General features: G+C 44.3%; 1 protein-coding gene across 1 annotated transcript in view; it reads left to right on the top strand.

The window, feature by feature from the left end:
- The window catches only part of LOC133968992 (contactin-associated protein-like 4), a 49,667-nt gene that overhangs the window by 13,696 nt on the left and 17,429 nt on the right, over nucleotides 1-18,542 (top strand). The window contains exons 3-13 of the mRNA XM_062405293.1: nucleotides 1,186-1,379; nucleotides 5,054-5,201; nucleotides 6,114-6,320; nucleotides 10,158-10,333; nucleotides 10,478-10,624; nucleotides 12,366-12,633; nucleotides 13,438-13,587; nucleotides 13,676-13,847; nucleotides 16,401-16,507; nucleotides 17,776-17,895; nucleotides 18,220-18,420. Coding sequence (XP_062261277.1) covers nucleotides 1,186-1,379; nucleotides 5,054-5,201; nucleotides 6,114-6,320; nucleotides 10,158-10,333; nucleotides 10,478-10,624; nucleotides 12,366-12,633; nucleotides 13,438-13,587; nucleotides 13,676-13,847; nucleotides 16,401-16,507; nucleotides 17,776-17,895; nucleotides 18,220-18,420 — 1,890 coding nt within the window. The remainder of the gene's footprint in view (nucleotides 1-1,185; nucleotides 1,380-5,053; nucleotides 5,202-6,113; nucleotides 6,321-10,157; nucleotides 10,334-10,477; nucleotides 10,625-12,365; nucleotides 12,634-13,437; nucleotides 13,588-13,675; nucleotides 13,848-16,400; nucleotides 16,508-17,775; nucleotides 17,896-18,219; nucleotides 18,421-18,542) is intronic.

Genomic DNA, 18,542 nt, shown 5'->3' with positions numbered 1-18,542 from the left:
AACAGTACTTTACACAGGAACTACTACAAACTGCACATTAAACTAAACTCATCAACATATTTCTGTCGAACCTTGTTTTTTATTTTCTCGACCTACTGACTCCGAGTAGAGCCGATCGATATGTTACAACCCTGCTCTTTAAAGTTGATGTGCAACATGGGAAAGGAACCTGCAGGGGAGCTGTAAAACAAATCAATGTGTGGCTCCACAATCTCTTATTGATCATATTTTATATGGCAAAGGGCTCAGACTTACAAGCAGATTGTAAAAGCAATCAATAGATCACAGTCCGCTATATTTGGAGAGGGATGAAAATGGTCTGGCATTCTCTGCAACTAATCAATGCATTGTACTGCAATCTGTTATTGATGATGTGGGAAATGTACTAACACACAATAATACCATTAGTGCATTTGGAATGAAACTTCCAGGCCAAAGAGGTTTGTTCAGGGAGGAGAGTGTCAGGATTTGAGGGAGGAAAACTCTATAGTGATCGAAATCTTAGAAATAAAAGAATAACAAAGGCAATGAATTCACTACAGAACCCTTTTAGAGGACACATGTTCGCAGTCGCTCCACAACATTACGTTTAAAGTCTCTTACTGGTCACATATGGTGCATTTGTGAGCCAAAAGAAAATGAAGGTGAGAAGATGAGATACTCTTTTCATGTCTGCTCAACAAAACAGCATTTTCTCAGAGGAGAACCGACTCTAAAGACAAATGACAGAAGAGGCATGAGAAGCTGTGGAGGCTGCAGGTTTGCAAATTGGAAAATCGTGGGGTCTTGGCAGAGGTTTGCTTTCTTTTCAGCGTCTCTCTTTTCATCTGTCAGGACGAATGAACTCGTGCCAACATGTAGCTGCTGTGTCTAAATCGGCTATTAGGGAACATTCTGCGTAACACACAGCGGCCGCCTGACGGCTCGAGGGTCTTTCAATTCAATTTCCTACGTTAGAGAAACTCCTGTGGTGTCCTGGAGTGAAGCCAATCAGCTGCTTCGAGCATCGGAGAACTGAAATGGGTCTCAAACTCCTGAAAATGTGCTTTATTCATAAATGGGATGTCAGTGAAGACTTAAAGGTCAAGCTATTCAGTTGGCAGGTAAACACAATAACACACAAACACACACACAAAGAACTGACTGATATATACTAAATCCTTCTTTATTTGTCTCTGTGTGCAGGAGCTGGAGGTTGGTCCCCTCTCACCTCAGACAGGTCTCAGTGGCTGGAGGTCGACCTGGGGGAGCGAACCAGGATCACCGGCGTCGCCACCCAGGGCCGATACGGCAGCTCCGATTGGCTGACGTCCTACCTGCTGATGTTCAGCGACACGGGACACAACTGGAAGCAGTACCGGCAGGAGGACAGCCTCGGGGTGAGTCCATGATGGAGTGCCTGACTTTCTGCCGTTGGAGACAGTTCTTGTTGGAAGCTTCTACTCGACATCGTGTGATTGGCTGAAGCAGTTGTTTCCCTGACATGGATGAATATGTTGCTTTTTTTAAATTCATTGTGTGTCACTCAGTCCTTTCATCCGTCTGAACAGTTGTTCAACGCGAGCAGAGAAAGAAGTACAGAGACGTCAGATCCAGTTCCTCTGTAAAGCAGTACATCAAACATCTGTTCCTGACAAATTAACAGTGTCATTCAAAAACCGTGTTGAATCAATTTATACATGAATTATGACATAAAAGTGTCAAGGGTTTTTTTCTGCTATGAGACTTCAGTCTCAAATATTTTTAACAAGCACAAACAATTTCCGATGTGTTGAGGAAACAAACCTTAAAAGAATATTTCTTTCTATCTCTCTGTCTCTCTCTCTGTCTCTCTCTCTCTATCTGTCTATCTATCTATCTATCTATCTATCTATCTATCTATCTATCTATCTATCTATCTATCTATCTATCTCTCTCTCTCTCTCTCTCTCTCTATCTATCTATCTATCTATCTATCTATCTATCTATCTATCTATCTATCTATCTATCTATCTATCTATCTATCTATATATCTCTCTCTCTCTCTCTCTCTCTCTCTCTATGTATCTATCTATCTATCTATCTATCTATCTATCTATCTATCTATCTATCTATCTATCTATCTATCTATCTATCTATCTATCTCTCTATCTCTCTATCTCTCTATCTCTCTCTAAGTCTCTTCATCGAAATTCAGTCTCTGGAAGGTCCCAGACAGTTTAAAACTCAACTTTGTATAAATTTGGTAATAAATGTGATATTAAAATATAACTCATATCATTTAGTTCTCAGCTCAGAAACACATTTCCGTTGTGTGCAGCGTCAGGAAGAGATTAAAAGTATGACTCATGTTCGAGGACCATTTCTGTCACAGCAGCAGAGTTTAACAGGGAAGATAAAAACAGAAGAGTAAAAATTGCATTTTCATAACTATCAAGCACAGATAGAACAGCAGCGCCTCAGGTGTCGGGGGGGGGGGGCTAAACGTATGAGCGAGCAGCACTCTGGTCCATTACAGCTCATTTGCCTGGACTGTTACCCCGGTGTTGACAGTGCACATGGCGGGTAGTGGCTGTGGCCTGCAGGGATCGGTCTGTCCTGCAGAGATAATCACAGTCATAAGGAGCCTTTGACACCTCATTAATAATGGAGGAGCTCTGCTGACTGCGTGGACCTGTTGCCAAAACACTTAAGCTGCTGTTGATGGACACAGAGCGGCGTGGGGGGGGGGGGGGGGGGGGGGGGCAGCTGAGCGGCACTCTTCTGGCCCGGACAATGCGAGCGGTGCAGTCTGGAGCGGTGTCGGATGCTGGAATCAATAGTGTGTACAGTGTGAGTCTGTGTGTGTGTGTGTGTGTGTGGTATTCAAAGTTGTGCTGTGTTGTTGTTGTTGTTGTTGTGGAGGAAAACTGGCGAGCACACACCCAGGATATGTAGATTGAGTTTCTTACTTGCAAACCCTGCAGCAAACGAGTCACGTAACCAACATGGACTTATTAACGTGACTCTTCACATTCGCTGCAGAGCTTCTGATGAGAAACGTCCTGGTTTGGAGAGGATCCAGTTAATCTCAGCACTGAGGATCTTCTCTGTCAGAGCACAGAGCGGCTTCTCGCAGCTTAGAAGAAACGTGTTGATCTGACACTCGACATAAACCGCGCTCCATCCCGGGCTCGTTTCAAAGAGTCTCTGAACTTCAGTGAATTAGCCGGCCCGGATTAGAGAGGCTGTCAGAGGAGAGCTGATGGAGGAGCTGCTCGGATTCAACACAACATGTCGACCTACTGGGCTCCGGCTTTCACCTTCCACTCAGAAGGCCAGAGGGCAGAGGTTCTTCTCATCGCTGTCTGTAAAACTTTGAAAGGAAAAGAGCTTTAATGTAAGAGGATGTTTTAAAGTCACGATTTGGTGTTTCCTGTAAACGCTGGATATTGGACTAAAAGAGTTTGTCACCGGCTTTTTTATAACCTGCATTCAAAAACATCCGATAACAACATGTCTAACAACTCACACTGTCGACTATAGAGTGTTTATAAAGATGGACGACATGAAAGCTCCCCAAAAGTGAAGCCAGGGCATCCTGGTGGCCCCCTGGTGGCTGACTGCAGGATAGACTGTGAGATGGCGACGGATTTTTAGTTTAATCTCTACCCAGTGGGTGGAAGTGCAGATTTACCGTCTTCCCACAGTTTGAGAAAGTCGAACCATGTTTCAGAAAGTTAATCCTGCTTTATTGTTCTCTTCTAATTTATCATCTGAGGAAAAACTGTGCAGCTGCTTCGCCGATACAAAATGTGACCTATGAATCTAACTGAAAACTCAGTCGTAAACAAACCACCCACACACAATCTAAAGTCGTATCACAAAGTCAAAACAAGTCTTTTTAGGATCATCACTGTGTGTCTGCTGCTGTTTGTGTCATTTGTGTGTCTTTCATTACATTTCATCAGCTCACATTGTGCTGTAAGAATGACAAAAGCTTTCAACACACAAAGACAAACGTACCCTCATGAGACACACAATTATTAAAGGTGACACAACACAGAGTCTCTCAGCGGCGCAACTCTCTCACGACTCCAGAGGAATTAACAAGTTAATTATTCGTCTAAGCTTGTACTCAGCAGCGGGGGGGGGGGGGGGGGAGCCAGTTAACCTGCATGTCAACAGGGAGGGGGGGATGTAATCAGGGTGGATGGGCAGATGGGAGAGATGGAGGGAGAACGCTCCATCAGGCAACCAGCCCAGTCAGAGACACACTCACCATCAGCTGGAGGATCATTCTGCAGATCTGGTGAACAGACTGTTTACTGCTCATCTCAACACAACAGCACATAAACAGGATCAGGCATTTATCTGTTGTGAGGTCAGTTTCAGCTCTTTGGTCATGTCTGACAAATCGAAACGATCACTGGATTGATCGCCAATAAATTCTGATGACGTCCCCAGAGGATGAAGAAGGTGTGATCTCTGTAGCTTCTGTGATGTCTTCATCAATCATCTAACATCTGGATTGATTGAGCATCATTTCTGGTTCTATCACCAGTAACAGGAAAACAAGTTATGAGAGTTTTGTTTCTGCAAAAGTTTAGTGTGTGTTGCCCAGTTTCCTCTCTGAAAGAAATGTGGAGTAAACATTTGACTAATCTGCTGCTTTGTTTGGAAGAATTTTAAACTTGAATCAAGTCAAGTCAGAGATCTGGATATGATAAATCAGTTCTAGATTTGAACTTTAAGCTGTGAAGAAAATAACTTAGAGCTAAGTCCTGATCAGATGGACGATGGGGTCAGGTCCCAGCCTCTGGTCCACACAGCATTTCAGCATTTTCTCCACACACAAGAAATTAACCTTATTCCACTTCACACAATACTTTGTAGTCTTGTTGATTTTGTTCTTTGCGTAGAGAGCAAACGTTGTGATGAATAGTGACGCAGCATCGGTGTGTTGTAGCCTCACACAGCAACTAGCTTGGCTGTCCACTCTTTATCTTATTACATTAACAACTATGCATTTGTAAAGCAGTAGAATAAAGCCCTCAGTTAAAACCTCTTCCTCCTCTTTGTTTGTGTGTTTCAGTCTTTCCCAGGGAACAGTAACGCTGACAGTGTGGTTCAGTACAAGCTGCAGCAGCCGGCCATCGCTCGCTTCCTCCGCCTCATCCCTCTGAGCTGGAACCTCAGCGGGCGGATCGGACTCCGGCTGGAGACCTACGGGTGTCCTCATGGTGAGTCTCCTCTTCTCCATCACAAGGAGCCGCTCGCTTTATCAATATCTGCATCACTAGTGCAACCTGCTCTCATCTCGTATTCAGGAGACTGGAGGTATTTCATAGTGAACCCAGTATTAAAATGGATTAAAGCAAATTATGTATGCGCAGTGCGTGATGGATTTAATTTACAAAATCAGATACGAGCAGAAACATCGACCTGAGATATGAAGACACGTGTGAAGTGTAACGAGGGAGCTGTTGAATTAATGTAATAAGAGCCTCTTTAAAACGTGAGGGACAGATTCAAGTTATTACTTTATTGATATGGTTAAGGTTTGTAATTTGTTCATATTACTAATTCACTGTCAATTTTGTCCACAATTTTAATTAATTTGCATGTAGCCTGGTTTCTCACAAAGTTTTGCATATTGAGTGATTAAGATATTAAACTGAAATGTACCTTTAATTAATTCAACAGGGACCAAACATTGATGTTATCATCATAGCCGTAGTAATACATTTGTTGGTGTATGTGTGTATGTGTGTGTGTGGGTGTGCGTTTGTGTGTGTGTGTGTTTGTGTGTGTCTTCATCTGACATCTGACATCTAGACACTCACAGTGTTTTCATGCACAGAAACATATGTCTAACTCATTCACCCCTTTTTAATTTCACTGCTGCTCCTCCTGGAGAAATGACTGTTGCACCTTCTGCTAATGTTTTTCTTACACATACCACATCATTATATAACTTGTTGGAAAGTGTGTGGTTTTGTTTGTTAGAATTTTAAACAATGTTTAATTCAGTTGCTGCTGTTTAAGGATTCAAAGTGTCCTTGTGATCCACGTCTGTGGCGGCTCCTCCATGAGACACACACTGAGACATGTCCCTAACGTCCGGCTGGTTCTCTCCACGTCGTGTCTTCCAGCCTCGGACGTGGTGAGCTTTGCCGGTGGAAGCAGTGGTCTGGTGTTCAGGCTCAGTCCCGGCCCCAGGAGGACGTCCAGAGACATCGTCTCTCTGAAGTTCAAAACCCTGAAGAATTCTGGGACGCTGCTCCATGCAGAGGGACGACAGGGACTCAGCTTCAGTCTGGAGCTGGTGAGAGGGAAACTGCAGCTGCTGCTCGGACCAGGTACAACTCAACAGATCTGGAGTCTGTCCCTGTCAGTCAGCGGTGAACAGTCTGAAGATCACCCTCAAAATGACTTCTTACATTGGCTGTTGTTCTGTCCCGTTGTTAAATTGGTTCTAACACATCTGTATCAGCTCCAGGACAAAATAAAACCCTGATATCTGATAAGTGTAGATGAGTTCTGGCTGCAAGCTGCCACGTGATTGGTTTAAATCCTGGCTCTGCTGCATCTCTATCTAATTAGAGCAGTGATGGATGGTTCCAGTTTACTGAAGCATGTGTTTGGGCCGGACTCTGCGGGACTCAATACGTGGCTTAGGTGTGTGTGTTTGTGTGTGTGCATTTGTGTGTGTGTGTGTGCGTGTGTGTGTGTTTGTGTGTTTGTGTGTGCGTTTAATGGTGTAAAACCAGAGGTTGTCAGGCTGCCATGCTGAACCATCACCATATGGCCACATAGCTCAACTCTCATCAGTGATCCATCCATCCATCCATCCATCCATCCATCCCTCCATCCATCTCACTGAGTCTTCCTCCACCTCATTTAACATCTCATCTTTCCTCCGTCCTGTTTTCAGATGAAAGAAGGATTTAAATCACACCTGATTTAAATCCCTCTTTCATTTGTAAACGTGTCACAAAGAGATTCAGCTCCAGAGAACTGATGTCTTTGTTGTACCACGAAGAAAAAGACTCTCGTTATAAAATAAGAATTGTTTCATCTTCTCTTATAAAACCGGAGGCACCACGAAGAGAAGCTGCAGCTCAGTGAGAGACGATTAAACATTCGTAGAGAGGCCGACACTGAAAACTCTCTCTTTGTATTTCTGTCCGTTTCTCCATCTTCTCTTCTATTGTCGCCCGATCATTTTGTTTATTTCATATCAGAAGCGGCTTTTTGCTTTTTGCAGCCTCCTCCTCTTCATTCCATCTCATCATTTCACTTTTCTCCCTCAACACTGTTTGTGTGATTCTGCCTCTCAATGCTTCTCCAGTCCTGGACCATTTTCCTCTCATGTTTCTCACGGGCAGTTACCTTTTATACTTCTCGCTCATCTTTTCTTTCTCTTCCTCCCTTCCACTGTCTCTTTTTTCCTCGACATTGCCTTTTCAGGTTGCAGGTTGTGTAATTGAACTTGTCTGCTGTGTGCATTGACCCGGGGCTCGGGCTCGGTTCTGCTCTGTGAACACATCCAGGTTGGAACAGCTGCGTTTCGCTTTATGGGGAAACTCTGAATGATGAAAACAGAAACTCTATTGTGGAAAACACAGATAGATAGAAAACCGATTGTAGATTAAATTGTTTCGAGTTGGTTCTGAACTCTTTGTGCGACGTCTTGTCTTCATCTGATGTGAGCAGCTGTAGAGATCTCTTGTTTTGTGGCTCCGCTTGACTTTGTGACTCAATTTCATTTCATCCATTAAATTAATTTATTATTATTCCAGTTGCTTCAGTTGTGCATCGACAAATCTGATCCTAGTGATCTTTTCAGTGATCGTTGAACATGATCCAAGCTCCTCGAGGCCACTCAGTCTAGAGTATCGACTCTATTGACTCGTTGACTTTATTGTAAAAACCCAGTGAACTCGTTCTCAAGGCGAGAAAACTTGAACAAGTGTTTATCTGAACACTCACAGTAACACAACATTTAAACACAGTGCATTAACACATCAACACATACTTGGTCTTGTTTATATCACACAGTTAGAAGCTTGTGTCCAAACCTCCATAGTGAAACATAACTTTGCATGTTTCACTATTCAAACTTACCTGGACTATTGTGCACATACTAATAATAATGTCTTTCTTTCTTATCTCAGTAAACTGCAGGAGATTCTTGCAATAAAACTGTAAAAACCTCAAATTCTTTAACTCAACTGCAAACATACAAATGCATTTTTAATCTTCTACTGACAAACAATCCGGTGACGTTACCACAGCTGCACAGTGAGACACACACCCTGAGACACACACGCTGGGGATCAGTTGTGCGTCATTGGTCTTTTCCAAACCGTGTGTTTACCGTGTGGAAACGATGTTTGCAGCTGATTACAGCTCCTGATAGAAGCCGCCACTGTTTCCCTGTGTAATCAGATTTGGTGAGCAGCTGTAATGAGATTGTAATGATGCAGTGTTACTGTGCAGGAGAAAAGCAGATTGTCGAGCGGAGGCTGTGAGACGGAGGCAAACCGATCCCGTCTGATCCGCCCTGACGTTAAGTTGTCGTCATTAGCAGATTTTGATTTCTTATTTATTGAGAGGATTCGCTGAACGTGCTCGTTCTTGTTCATCAGCAGAATAACTCATATCCTCGAGCACCGTCTGGATTCACTGAGGAGCGTCTACATGGAAATATATCGTGCTCCGAACGATGAAACATGTTTTGATTTGTGCGACCTCGTGACCTCGCCTCTGTGCCAATATCACGCTGATCTTTACATTTTTCATAACTGCTGACCTGCGGCTTGTTAATATTTTCCATGCACATTCACATTCCCGTCAGGAATTGACCTATTGATTCTTTTATACGACCCCCCCCATTTTAATTCATGTTGCAGTCTTGCTCAAGGACTCAATGACAGTGGGTTTTACACATGGGATCAGTTCTGCTGTTCTGAATTCCAACAACACATCATTATTTTCCCTTTTTGGTTCAAGAACTGAAATAACGACACATTCAAATACAGGAACAGGCTTCAAATAACGGAAACAACACCAGAATGAAGTGATGAACCTGAAGTTTAATGCTTTGTGAAGTTATTGAAGTCTGCTCCTCGTCAGTGGTGACAGAAATTGATCAAATTGATGACGATGATTTCTGTTGTGACCTTTTCTTGCGTATTTCTCTATTTGCACACTTGGCCACCTTATGATTCAATACTAGAAAATGCCTCTGGACACAACTGGATAGACCAACAACCAGTCAGAGTAACAACATATATTAATATTATAAATCAAAAAGCTTTAAAGGTTGTAAAAAGCCTCATAGGAATCATTTGCTTCTTAAAAAAAAGGATTCTGCTGGAAAGAGGGAAACCACAGAGGAAGATAAAGACGACACAGAAACGAGAGGGAGCGCTCTAAATATTATTATCATTTCATTCTGTGTGTGTTTGCCCTCTGGTCCCTCACATTGATTCCTCCTCTTTTCAGCATAGAAATCAAATCATCCGTCAAATGGACCTCTCACTCATGGAGTCCTCTCCCTCTCGTCTCCAGCTCCATCAACACAGTAACCGGTGCATTGATCAATGCTGATGGATCGACAGAGTGTGTTTTTAAACCTCTTCCTGTCTCCTCTCGTATTGATTTCACTGTTTCTTGTCATTCACCCACAAAAAAAATCCTCTTTTTCATGAAGTGCACAAACCGAGCTGAACTATCAGAGATGCATTTGTCCATCATCTTCCAGACGGACTCTGTGAAGCCGGGATTGTCTCTGTAGAACGTCTGATACATTTTTAATGACTGACTGTATTCGGCTCTGTCTCCTCGTCTGTCTCTCTCTCAGCAGAGACACAGAGGTTTGGGGGGGGGGGGAGCAGAAAAGTATCCACTAAATCGGACCTGCTGTTGCTCATCAATCATTAATGATGTCGCACCATGTTCCCAGATCAGGCTTTATCACAACCCGAGTCTGCAGATACACAGAAGTTTGTAATGAGATGAGACCTCGCTGTGATCCTCTCTGTGGGATTCTGACACAAATCTGAATATAACAGTGGAGAAGCTCTATCTGGTCATCGCTCTGGTCTAAAGAACGGAAACAAAGCTTTGTGTTGAGAACAGAAAGTCTCATTTTCATTCCCTTGTCTCCTCGTCTGTTCGCCATGTCTCAGGTGGAGCTTCGTCCACGGAGCCGCGGCGTCTCGCCTCCCTCGGCAGCCTGTTGGACGATCAGCACTGGCACCATGTCGTCCTGGAGAGAGGCGGCGCTCACCTCAACCTCACCGTGGACAGACACACACAGAGGGTTCAAATCCCTGCAGAGTTCGACCACTGGGACATCGAACAGGTGTCGTGAAGCAGCAGAATACACAGAGTCTCAATGCACAAACAGGACGAGCGTGAAACGTGCAAAACTACTGTAGCTACATAAAAATAGTAGATATTTTACTCGTATTATTGTGTAACTGTTTGTGTTTCTGTGCCGTTGCAGCTGATGCTAGGGACGGTCCAGAGCCTAAGTTCTCAGAAACCACTCGTCTCCAAGAAGCACTTCAGCGGCTGCCTGGAGAACCTGCTGCACAACGGACTGAACCTGATAGAACGAGCGAAGCACAACGACCAGCAGGTCACTCTCATGGTGAGTTCATTCAGCTGAACACCAAACCATTAAAGGGCTCTGGGAACTGGGCTTGATGGGACAACTATAAACTTGTAAGACCTGGTTCCACAAACAGATTAGAAATGTTTAAATATGTATTAAACACAATTTTTATCCGGTAATTTGTTTGATCTGATAAGAAGCTGTAGCCAATGTTAACTAACCTTCACCTCTAGATTAAATAATAATAGTGATGAACATATTAAAGGCTTCTTCCCACACTCCATCACGAGAAGGTGTTGACCCAGGGTGTTTATATAGATGCAGGTGATCATTGTGTGTTTAAACGTTGTGTACAGACCTGCATCTTTGTGTTTTTAAAAGTTAGAACAGCTGTAATAAGGTTTCAGACTGCTCGGCTCCTTATGTGGGAAAATATATCTTCAATCAGTGGAAATGAGATCTGCAGAGCTGCCTCTGAATGTCCTCCTCCATTAAATCCCTTCTGGTCCTTCAAACCCTGAGAGAACATTTGGTTTGTGACTCTCTCATTAGAACCAAACACTTCTCCACGACAGTTCAACACAGAGTTTCTGTTGTTTCCTTATTGATCGCTCCCCCGGTGGCTCCCACTGAGATTTAGTTTCAGTGGTGAGGTATTGGTTCACCACTCACATCTGTACGCTGCCTCATGAGCCGCTGGCTGGTTAATGAAGCCGGGACAGAGTACTGCAGAAAGTTAGACTCTCGCTAATGCCTCCTTATCTCGGCCATTAGGACCTTCACGTGTTCCTAAATCCACACTGAGTGCATCGTGTACAGACTCTACAGGGAGAAATAAATGCTCTCTGGTTACAGTGACAGTCCAAACTGCAGGAGGAAAAACAGAAAGTGTCAGGGAAGAGGAACACAGATTCACACGCATGGCTGAGGAGGGTAATTAGAATGCTGCTGCGACTCTTTAAGGTGCTTTCTGCAGAGTTAGGACCCGATGTGATCCAGAGATAAGATGCTGTTTCATGTGGGAGGTGCATTAATACCAAGAAAACTAGAAGGGCACTCAGGGAGCACATTACTGCACCAAGGGCTGATTGGCCACTTAAGCATCATCCCCAGCAGATCAGATACGTGCACACAGAGAGGTTCTGCAAACAGTGAATGCAGGAAAAGATCTGTATAGAGCAAATTAAAATAAGATCCCCCACAAGGAACACGTCATTTGATTTGTAAGCCAAATGAAACAAACAGAACGTCTTATTTAACTGAATAAATCCTGGATAAAACAGATCTACACCGACATTTTAAGGCATCCTGCAGTTGTTGCATGATCTTGCTTTTCAAACAAACAAATGGACGAGGGTGAAACCGAGGTCTCAGAGTGTGGATGTGGATGTGGACGCTTTAACCCGGGACCTGGTGGAAACACCACCTTTAGAAACAAAGCAGTGTATCAGAGGCGTTGAGATGAAGGAGTTCTCAGCTCACTATCTGCTCTCCTCCTCTTCTTCACTGTCTTTATCTCTCTCCTACATCAAAGGTGACTTTGGTGTTTTTCAGTTTGCTCCCCGATCATATCCCCGAGCCGTGCTGTTATCATTATGTTAATACCTGTGTCCTCTTTAAGGAGACTTGCTGATGAGATCACGGTGACATGAGGTCACGTCGACACTCCCTCTGCAACTGATTAATATTCATGTTTTACCTTGTTTTAAATATCTAGTCATCATTTTTCCTGTCACCCCCCCCCCCCCCCCCCCCCCCGGGTCTCTCTCCATCTCAGGGCAATGTGACCTTTTCTTGTGCTGAGCCGGTTTCCGTCTCCGTGACGTTCCCCGGCCCCCAGAGCTTCCTCCAGCTGCCAGGGGCGTTGGCGTCCTCTTCAGGGGGCGTGTCCCTGGAGTTCCAGTTCAGGACGTGGAACAAGGCGGGGCTTCTGCTCACCTTTGACCTTCCTCACGAAGGAGGAGTGGCCTGGCTGCACCTGAGCGAGGCCCGACTGCGGCTGCAGATCCAGAAGGCTGGCAGGGCGCTGCTGGAGCTCAGTGCAGGTCAGACACCAGGATGACTCTTCAGACGCCATTATCCCATCACACCCTCATCCACCTCTGACCGGTGACAGATGAAACTTTCCCTTTAGACGATTACAAAAAGCACATTTACCTTTTATCTCCTGTAGTTTGCCAAAGCTGGGCTCACACATCCTTGAGGTGGAGCGCTGCAGTCGATGGCACAGTGTGATGACGGGGGGGGGGGGGGAAGGGGGGGGGGGTAGAGCCGATAATGAGATATTGATCTATTCGCTCGACCCAGAGCTTCACCCGACTCAGACCTGCAGGTACATGGTCCAGGTCAATGACACAGAGGAGGCAGGAAGTGAAGTAACAAGCCTGTTCTCCTCTCATCAGGTCCTGCTTTCAATCTATTTGGTCATTTCATGGTTTTATTCTTTAAAATGTTGTTTTATTGTGAGAAAGACATGAAGAACAAGCAGTTTGGTGCCTCTGTGGCTGTGAAGTGACCTGGTATGTAACTTCACATGCTTCTTCTTCTCCTTGAAACATCTGGGGAGAGCGTGGCCTAGGGGATAGAGCGGGTGCTCTGCAACAAGAAGGTTGCTGGTTCAAATCCCACTCTATCCCATCTGCATGCCTAAGTGTCCTTGGCAAGATACTGAACCCCTAGATGGCCCCTCATAAAATGATGAGTGTTCTAAAAATGTAAGTCTCTTTGGATAAAAGCGTCAGCTAAATGACATGTAAATGTAATAATCTGCTCCGGGTCTGAATGAACGCGTGAAGACAATAATAATCTGATTTCGAGCAGTTTGTGTTAACAACCTTTTTGGTTCCAAGGTTCTGCTCTGAACGACGGCCAGTGGCACTCAGTGGAGCTCAACTCCAGAGGAGGACGTGTGACCATCGCTGTGGATAAAGAGGAAGGAGGCATCGCTCACGCCACCTCCTCATTTCCTGTCACGGCAGGAAGTCATCTCTTCTTTGGCGGTGAGAGGAAAATACACAATATCGTTGTTAGCAGATAAAAGCACTCAGCAACCACACTCACAAACTGACGTCTCTCTCTTGGGTTCAGGTTGTCCTGCTGAAGACGAGCGTCAGGAATGCAGAAACCCCTTCAACGTCTTCCAGGGCTGCATGCGTCTCCTCACCCTCCACAGCCAACACGTGGATCTCATCACGGTGCAGCAGAAACATCTGGGCAACTACAGCAACCTGCACATCGACATGTGTGGAATCATCGACAGGTCGGTGTTCAAGTCAGCTCTGTGTGATGTATCCCTGCAGAGATGTGCTGCACGGAGACCTTCATCACGGAGACCTTCATCACGTCAGTGTTCAAACTGAGCTTTTATACCTCGACACACGTATGCATTTCTCACGGGATTAATAAAGTATCCATCTATCTATCTATCTACATGTGGTTGATCAATTTAAAACAGGGAGTGTCTTGTAAGGATTTTTCTGGACCTACAGATCATAAAGATTACTTTCACTCCACAAAGTAAGGAAATCTACCAGACATGGGATTAAAACTATGAGGACTCTGCATCTTGGGTCCACGACTCTAACCACTCCTGGTGATTCTCAGTATTCTTCCCTGCGAATCCAAATTTTGAATTCTCAGGTGTAAAACAAAGAAGATGGTGAGAAGCAGGATGTTAGCATCAATGATAATTCCTTCCATAGCTATGTGTTCATAAAGATACTTTTCATAGGGTATTAGATTCAATTCCTGGTGACTGTTATTGAAAACAGCATTTGCAAAGTAGAAATGTCCCTTTGTTACCTTCTCTGCTGTGGATCAGCTCATGCACAGTGGAGTTCTGGTGAGTTTCCACTGAAACCAGCAGCCTGTCCTGGCCTTGGAACCATCCTGATGACAGTAACTCTAACAGGAGAAAATGAGCCCTTCTGCAAACACCAACTGCCGCCAGCTGTTAAACCTGTGGGTGGAAACATTCAGCTGGAGCGACAGAACAGATTCCAAATCAGCCACTCAGCCGTTCTGGAAATGCTGCTTGTTGTGGGATGGAAACGAGGTTGATGACATCAGTGAGAGTGAATTTAAATCATTAAAGAAAAACAGAAAAGTAGTTTTAAAGTTCTGTCATATTTCAGTTTGCCCGACACAAGCAAAAACCTCTGACATACAGGAACCCATGTGATTCATTGTTACTGAAAAGACATTAATTACAGCTGCTATATAAACTCATGATTAACATTAGACTCAAATGAAACTGTTGGGGTTCAGACCTCATGATAAAAACCTTCAGTGTGATTCATCTCTGGATTTTAAGATGATTCATGAAAGTGAGAATCATGGACGACGATTCAGCGTCGGGAGATAAGAGCGGCAGAGAGAGACGAGCCAATCGGGTGCCATCCTGCTGTCTCGCCAAATAGCTGCAATTAATTAATGAGACAATCACACCAATTATAAACATGCCTCGAGGGCACACACACACACACACAACACACACCACACACACATTGTACTGTAGGTAAATACGAGCACACTTAGTGAACCAGCCACTTGATATAGAGAATCCCCTCCAGTGGTTTTAATTAAATGTCTTGTTTAATCTGACAACATTAGATTATTATTCACTGAGACACCGTTCAGGCACAGATCTGAGTGTTCGCAAGGAATAAAACAAAAACAACAACAAAAATCTGATTTCTAGGAAAGACAACAACAACAAAAAAATCCCCAAATGTTCTCAATGTAGTTCTGCTGATTGAATTCTAGGCCCCTGGGATATAATGTGTAAATAAGTCAGGTGGAAAATGGACTCACCAATGTGTGGTCTATGTGTGTGTGTGTTTGTGTGTGTGTGTGTGTGTGTGTGTGTGTGTGTGTGTTTGTGTGTGTTATTATTGCTGCCGGTGCCAAAGGGCATTATTATCAAGAGCTAACACTCCATTAGCGGCACAAATGGAACTCAAACCCACAAGGAGCCTCTTCATCAGTTCAACACCTTCTTTTATACCGGGGGGGGGGGGGGTTGGCATCTTTTCCCAGTCCATACATTACACGAACCTCTCTGATGTGATGTCAGATGGTAGTGATGATGCTACTCTTAGCCGATTTAAGCCTAAACTATTTGCTTTCAGAAAGATAAGTAGAAGATTTTTTTTTTTGTTTGTGTGTTGCATGTACACATTGTCTCCAACTCCCCATCAGACTCTTGAGAATGGAGGTTGTCTTCAGGTTTTTTTCTGTGTGGACTGAAGTTAATTGTCATATTTTGTGTTTTCATGCTGAATTGCCTCACAGGAGGAGAATGGTGACTTTCTGTTTAAAGCTCTGCTCTCTGCCTCGGGGCTGAGTGTGAACTGAGTGTGTTTCTGTGAATGACAGTTCAGTGGATTTGTGGTTTGAATGAGATTGTTGTATGAACTGGGAATTTACTGGTGATCACTGTCGGTGTCACTTTGTTGTTTAGTTTCCTGGAGAGAAACAGGTTGTCAGATCCAATCAGGGTTGTATCTTAATACAGTTTTATTAAAATTTCTCAACGCCTCTTGGCATTTTTATATTTTGCACATTTTGAAGTCAAAAAGAAGTAAACACAACTCCTGCATGGAACAATAATGAAATCTGTGCCTGACTCACTTGTTGAGCTGCTCTCAGGCAGCAGGAGGGACATGGAGCACAACAGGCGACAGTCGATGTCGATCAATATCTGTCACAACCTCCTCTGCAGCTTCGTGTCTCCACTGGACACTCGCTCATTTCACTACATCTGTTCCAACCTCATCCTGATTGTCTTAACACTAAGTCTTCTCTCTCTCAGGTGTTCTCCCAGTCGCTGTGAACATGGCGGCCGCTGCACTCAGTCCTGGACCAACTTCCACTGCAACTGCTCGGAGAGCGGCTACAGCGGAGCGACCTGCCACAGCTGTGAGTCGCCCTGCTGCTGTCACCACGTGTGTTAGGAGACTCAGGCCAGATCCAGAGGATGAGAGGAGCTCCCCCCATCACAAACAAAACATCTTCATAACAAACCATCGGAAAGAAAAACTGAAAGAATCGTGTCTCCTTCAAATGTTGGAGAATGAATATAACTGTTGCTTCAAATCACTTTTGTAGTTTTCAATATTTGACAGACACGAGAATCTTTCCCTGACGTGTTCAAATATAACCATGAAAAGCTTATTCTTCTCTCTGCATGTGTGAAATATAGAAGAACAATCAAGGCGGTGTTACATCCAAGATTTTTTTTTTATTGAGGTGCAAATTGGAGAAGAGAGAGAGAGAGAGAGAGAGAGAGAGAGAGAGAGAGAGAGTTGAAGTTAAGATGTGAGAAAGTGCAGGAAAGGCAGATAATGAATTTCCTTTCACACACCAGGAGGCAAACTGAGAAGACAATCTTAGTTACAGTATGAAATAACAGTGAGGAGCACAGGGATGAGAAACGACTGAGTGTGTGATTGACGTGTGATTGTGTTTCTCTCATGCTCACGTAAGAGCTTTTTAAAGTCGACTTTTTAAAGTTGGCAGAACAACTGTTCACAGTTTGGACTTGAATTCTGCGACTGTCAATCACAGCTGCACTTAGCAGCACAGCAGTTTAGCAGTTATAGTGATAAATGAGTTTCCCCTGTGGTGCAGGAGCTGCAGATTAGGAACCTGGAAATCCTTGTTTCCTTTCAGGTCGGCCTCTAAAGGAAGTGGCCCCTGAATTGAGACACATCTAATATACTTTATATAAAGATCACGACATGACTGCTCCCTGAAAGTGAAGCCAAAACATCTTGATCGCCCATGATGGCTGGCTGCAGTATAGCTCCTAAACGTCCTCACAGTTATTGAATGGGACACAGAGCAAATTAAAAAGTCAAAGTTAAAATCAAGTATACGTCCTTGATACATGGATACACAAATAACCTACTTTGGAGTTGTGTGTGTATGTGACTGGAGGAGGAGGAGGAGGAGGAGGAGGAGGAGGAGGAGAAGAAGGAAGAGGTTGGGCAGATCAAGGTTTACTGAGTATTTGTATTCCCATCAGTCTCTGTTGTCCCCCTCAGCTGGACTGATCTTTGTGCGACGCTTCTCTCAGGTTGTGATTCGGTTGTGACACACACAGAAACTCCCATAATCCTCCACAGTGCGCTCGTCCCCTCGATGTGTCGATGGAGTCGTGACGCGTCTCCTTCTTTTCCTCACAGCCGTGTACGAGCAGTCGTGTGAGGCGTACAAACACAACGGCAACACGTCGGGACACTTCTACATCGACGTGGACGGCAGCGGACCAATCAGACCACAGCTGGTCTACTGCAACATGACAGGTGACTCTCTCTCTCTCTCTCTCTCTCTCTCTCTCTCTCGCTCTCTCTCTCTCTCTCTCTCTCTCTTTTATCCTCCCATCATCACTCAACATTGTGTACAATGATAATTTACATAATTATAAGTGATGGTGCTCCTCTCATCATCTCAGACTCACTTCATCTTTCATCTTTCCTTCTTGCATCGTTACTTCTATCTCTCTCTCTTTGCCTGATTCCTCTCTCTCTCTCTCTCTCTATCATGTTGATGTCGATCTTAATTGTCTTTATTTTAATATCCATCTCTCCCTCTATATGACTCAACCTGATGATTGCTGATGACTGCAGCGGCCGACACGTGGATGGTGATCCAGCACAACGACTCGGAGCTGACCCGAGTCCGAGCGTCTCCGGGCGGGAACCAGCTCCTGATTCACTTCGACTACTCCACTGGAGAAGAGCAGCTGATGGCTGCCGTCGGCCAATCAGAGCACTGTGAACAGGAAGTGGCCTACCACTGCAGGAAGTCCCGCCTCCTCAACACTCCAGGTAAAGACCGTTTTTTGTATCTATCCAGCAAAGAAAGTGCATCTCAGCTGTTTAAATTACATCCACTTTCAATATCACCTATTATTTCCTTAAATCAGAAACTGCGCTGGGTAGAGGAAGCA

Source organism: Platichthys flesus, chromosome 14, assembly GCF_949316205.1.
Source record: "Platichthys flesus chromosome 14, fPlaFle2.1, whole genome shotgun sequence".
Classification (NCBI taxonomy): Eukaryota; Metazoa; Chordata; class Actinopteri; order Pleuronectiformes; family Pleuronectidae; genus Platichthys; species Platichthys flesus.
Note: the sequence above shows the minus strand (reverse complement) of the source record. Positions and strands in the feature narration are given on the sequence as shown.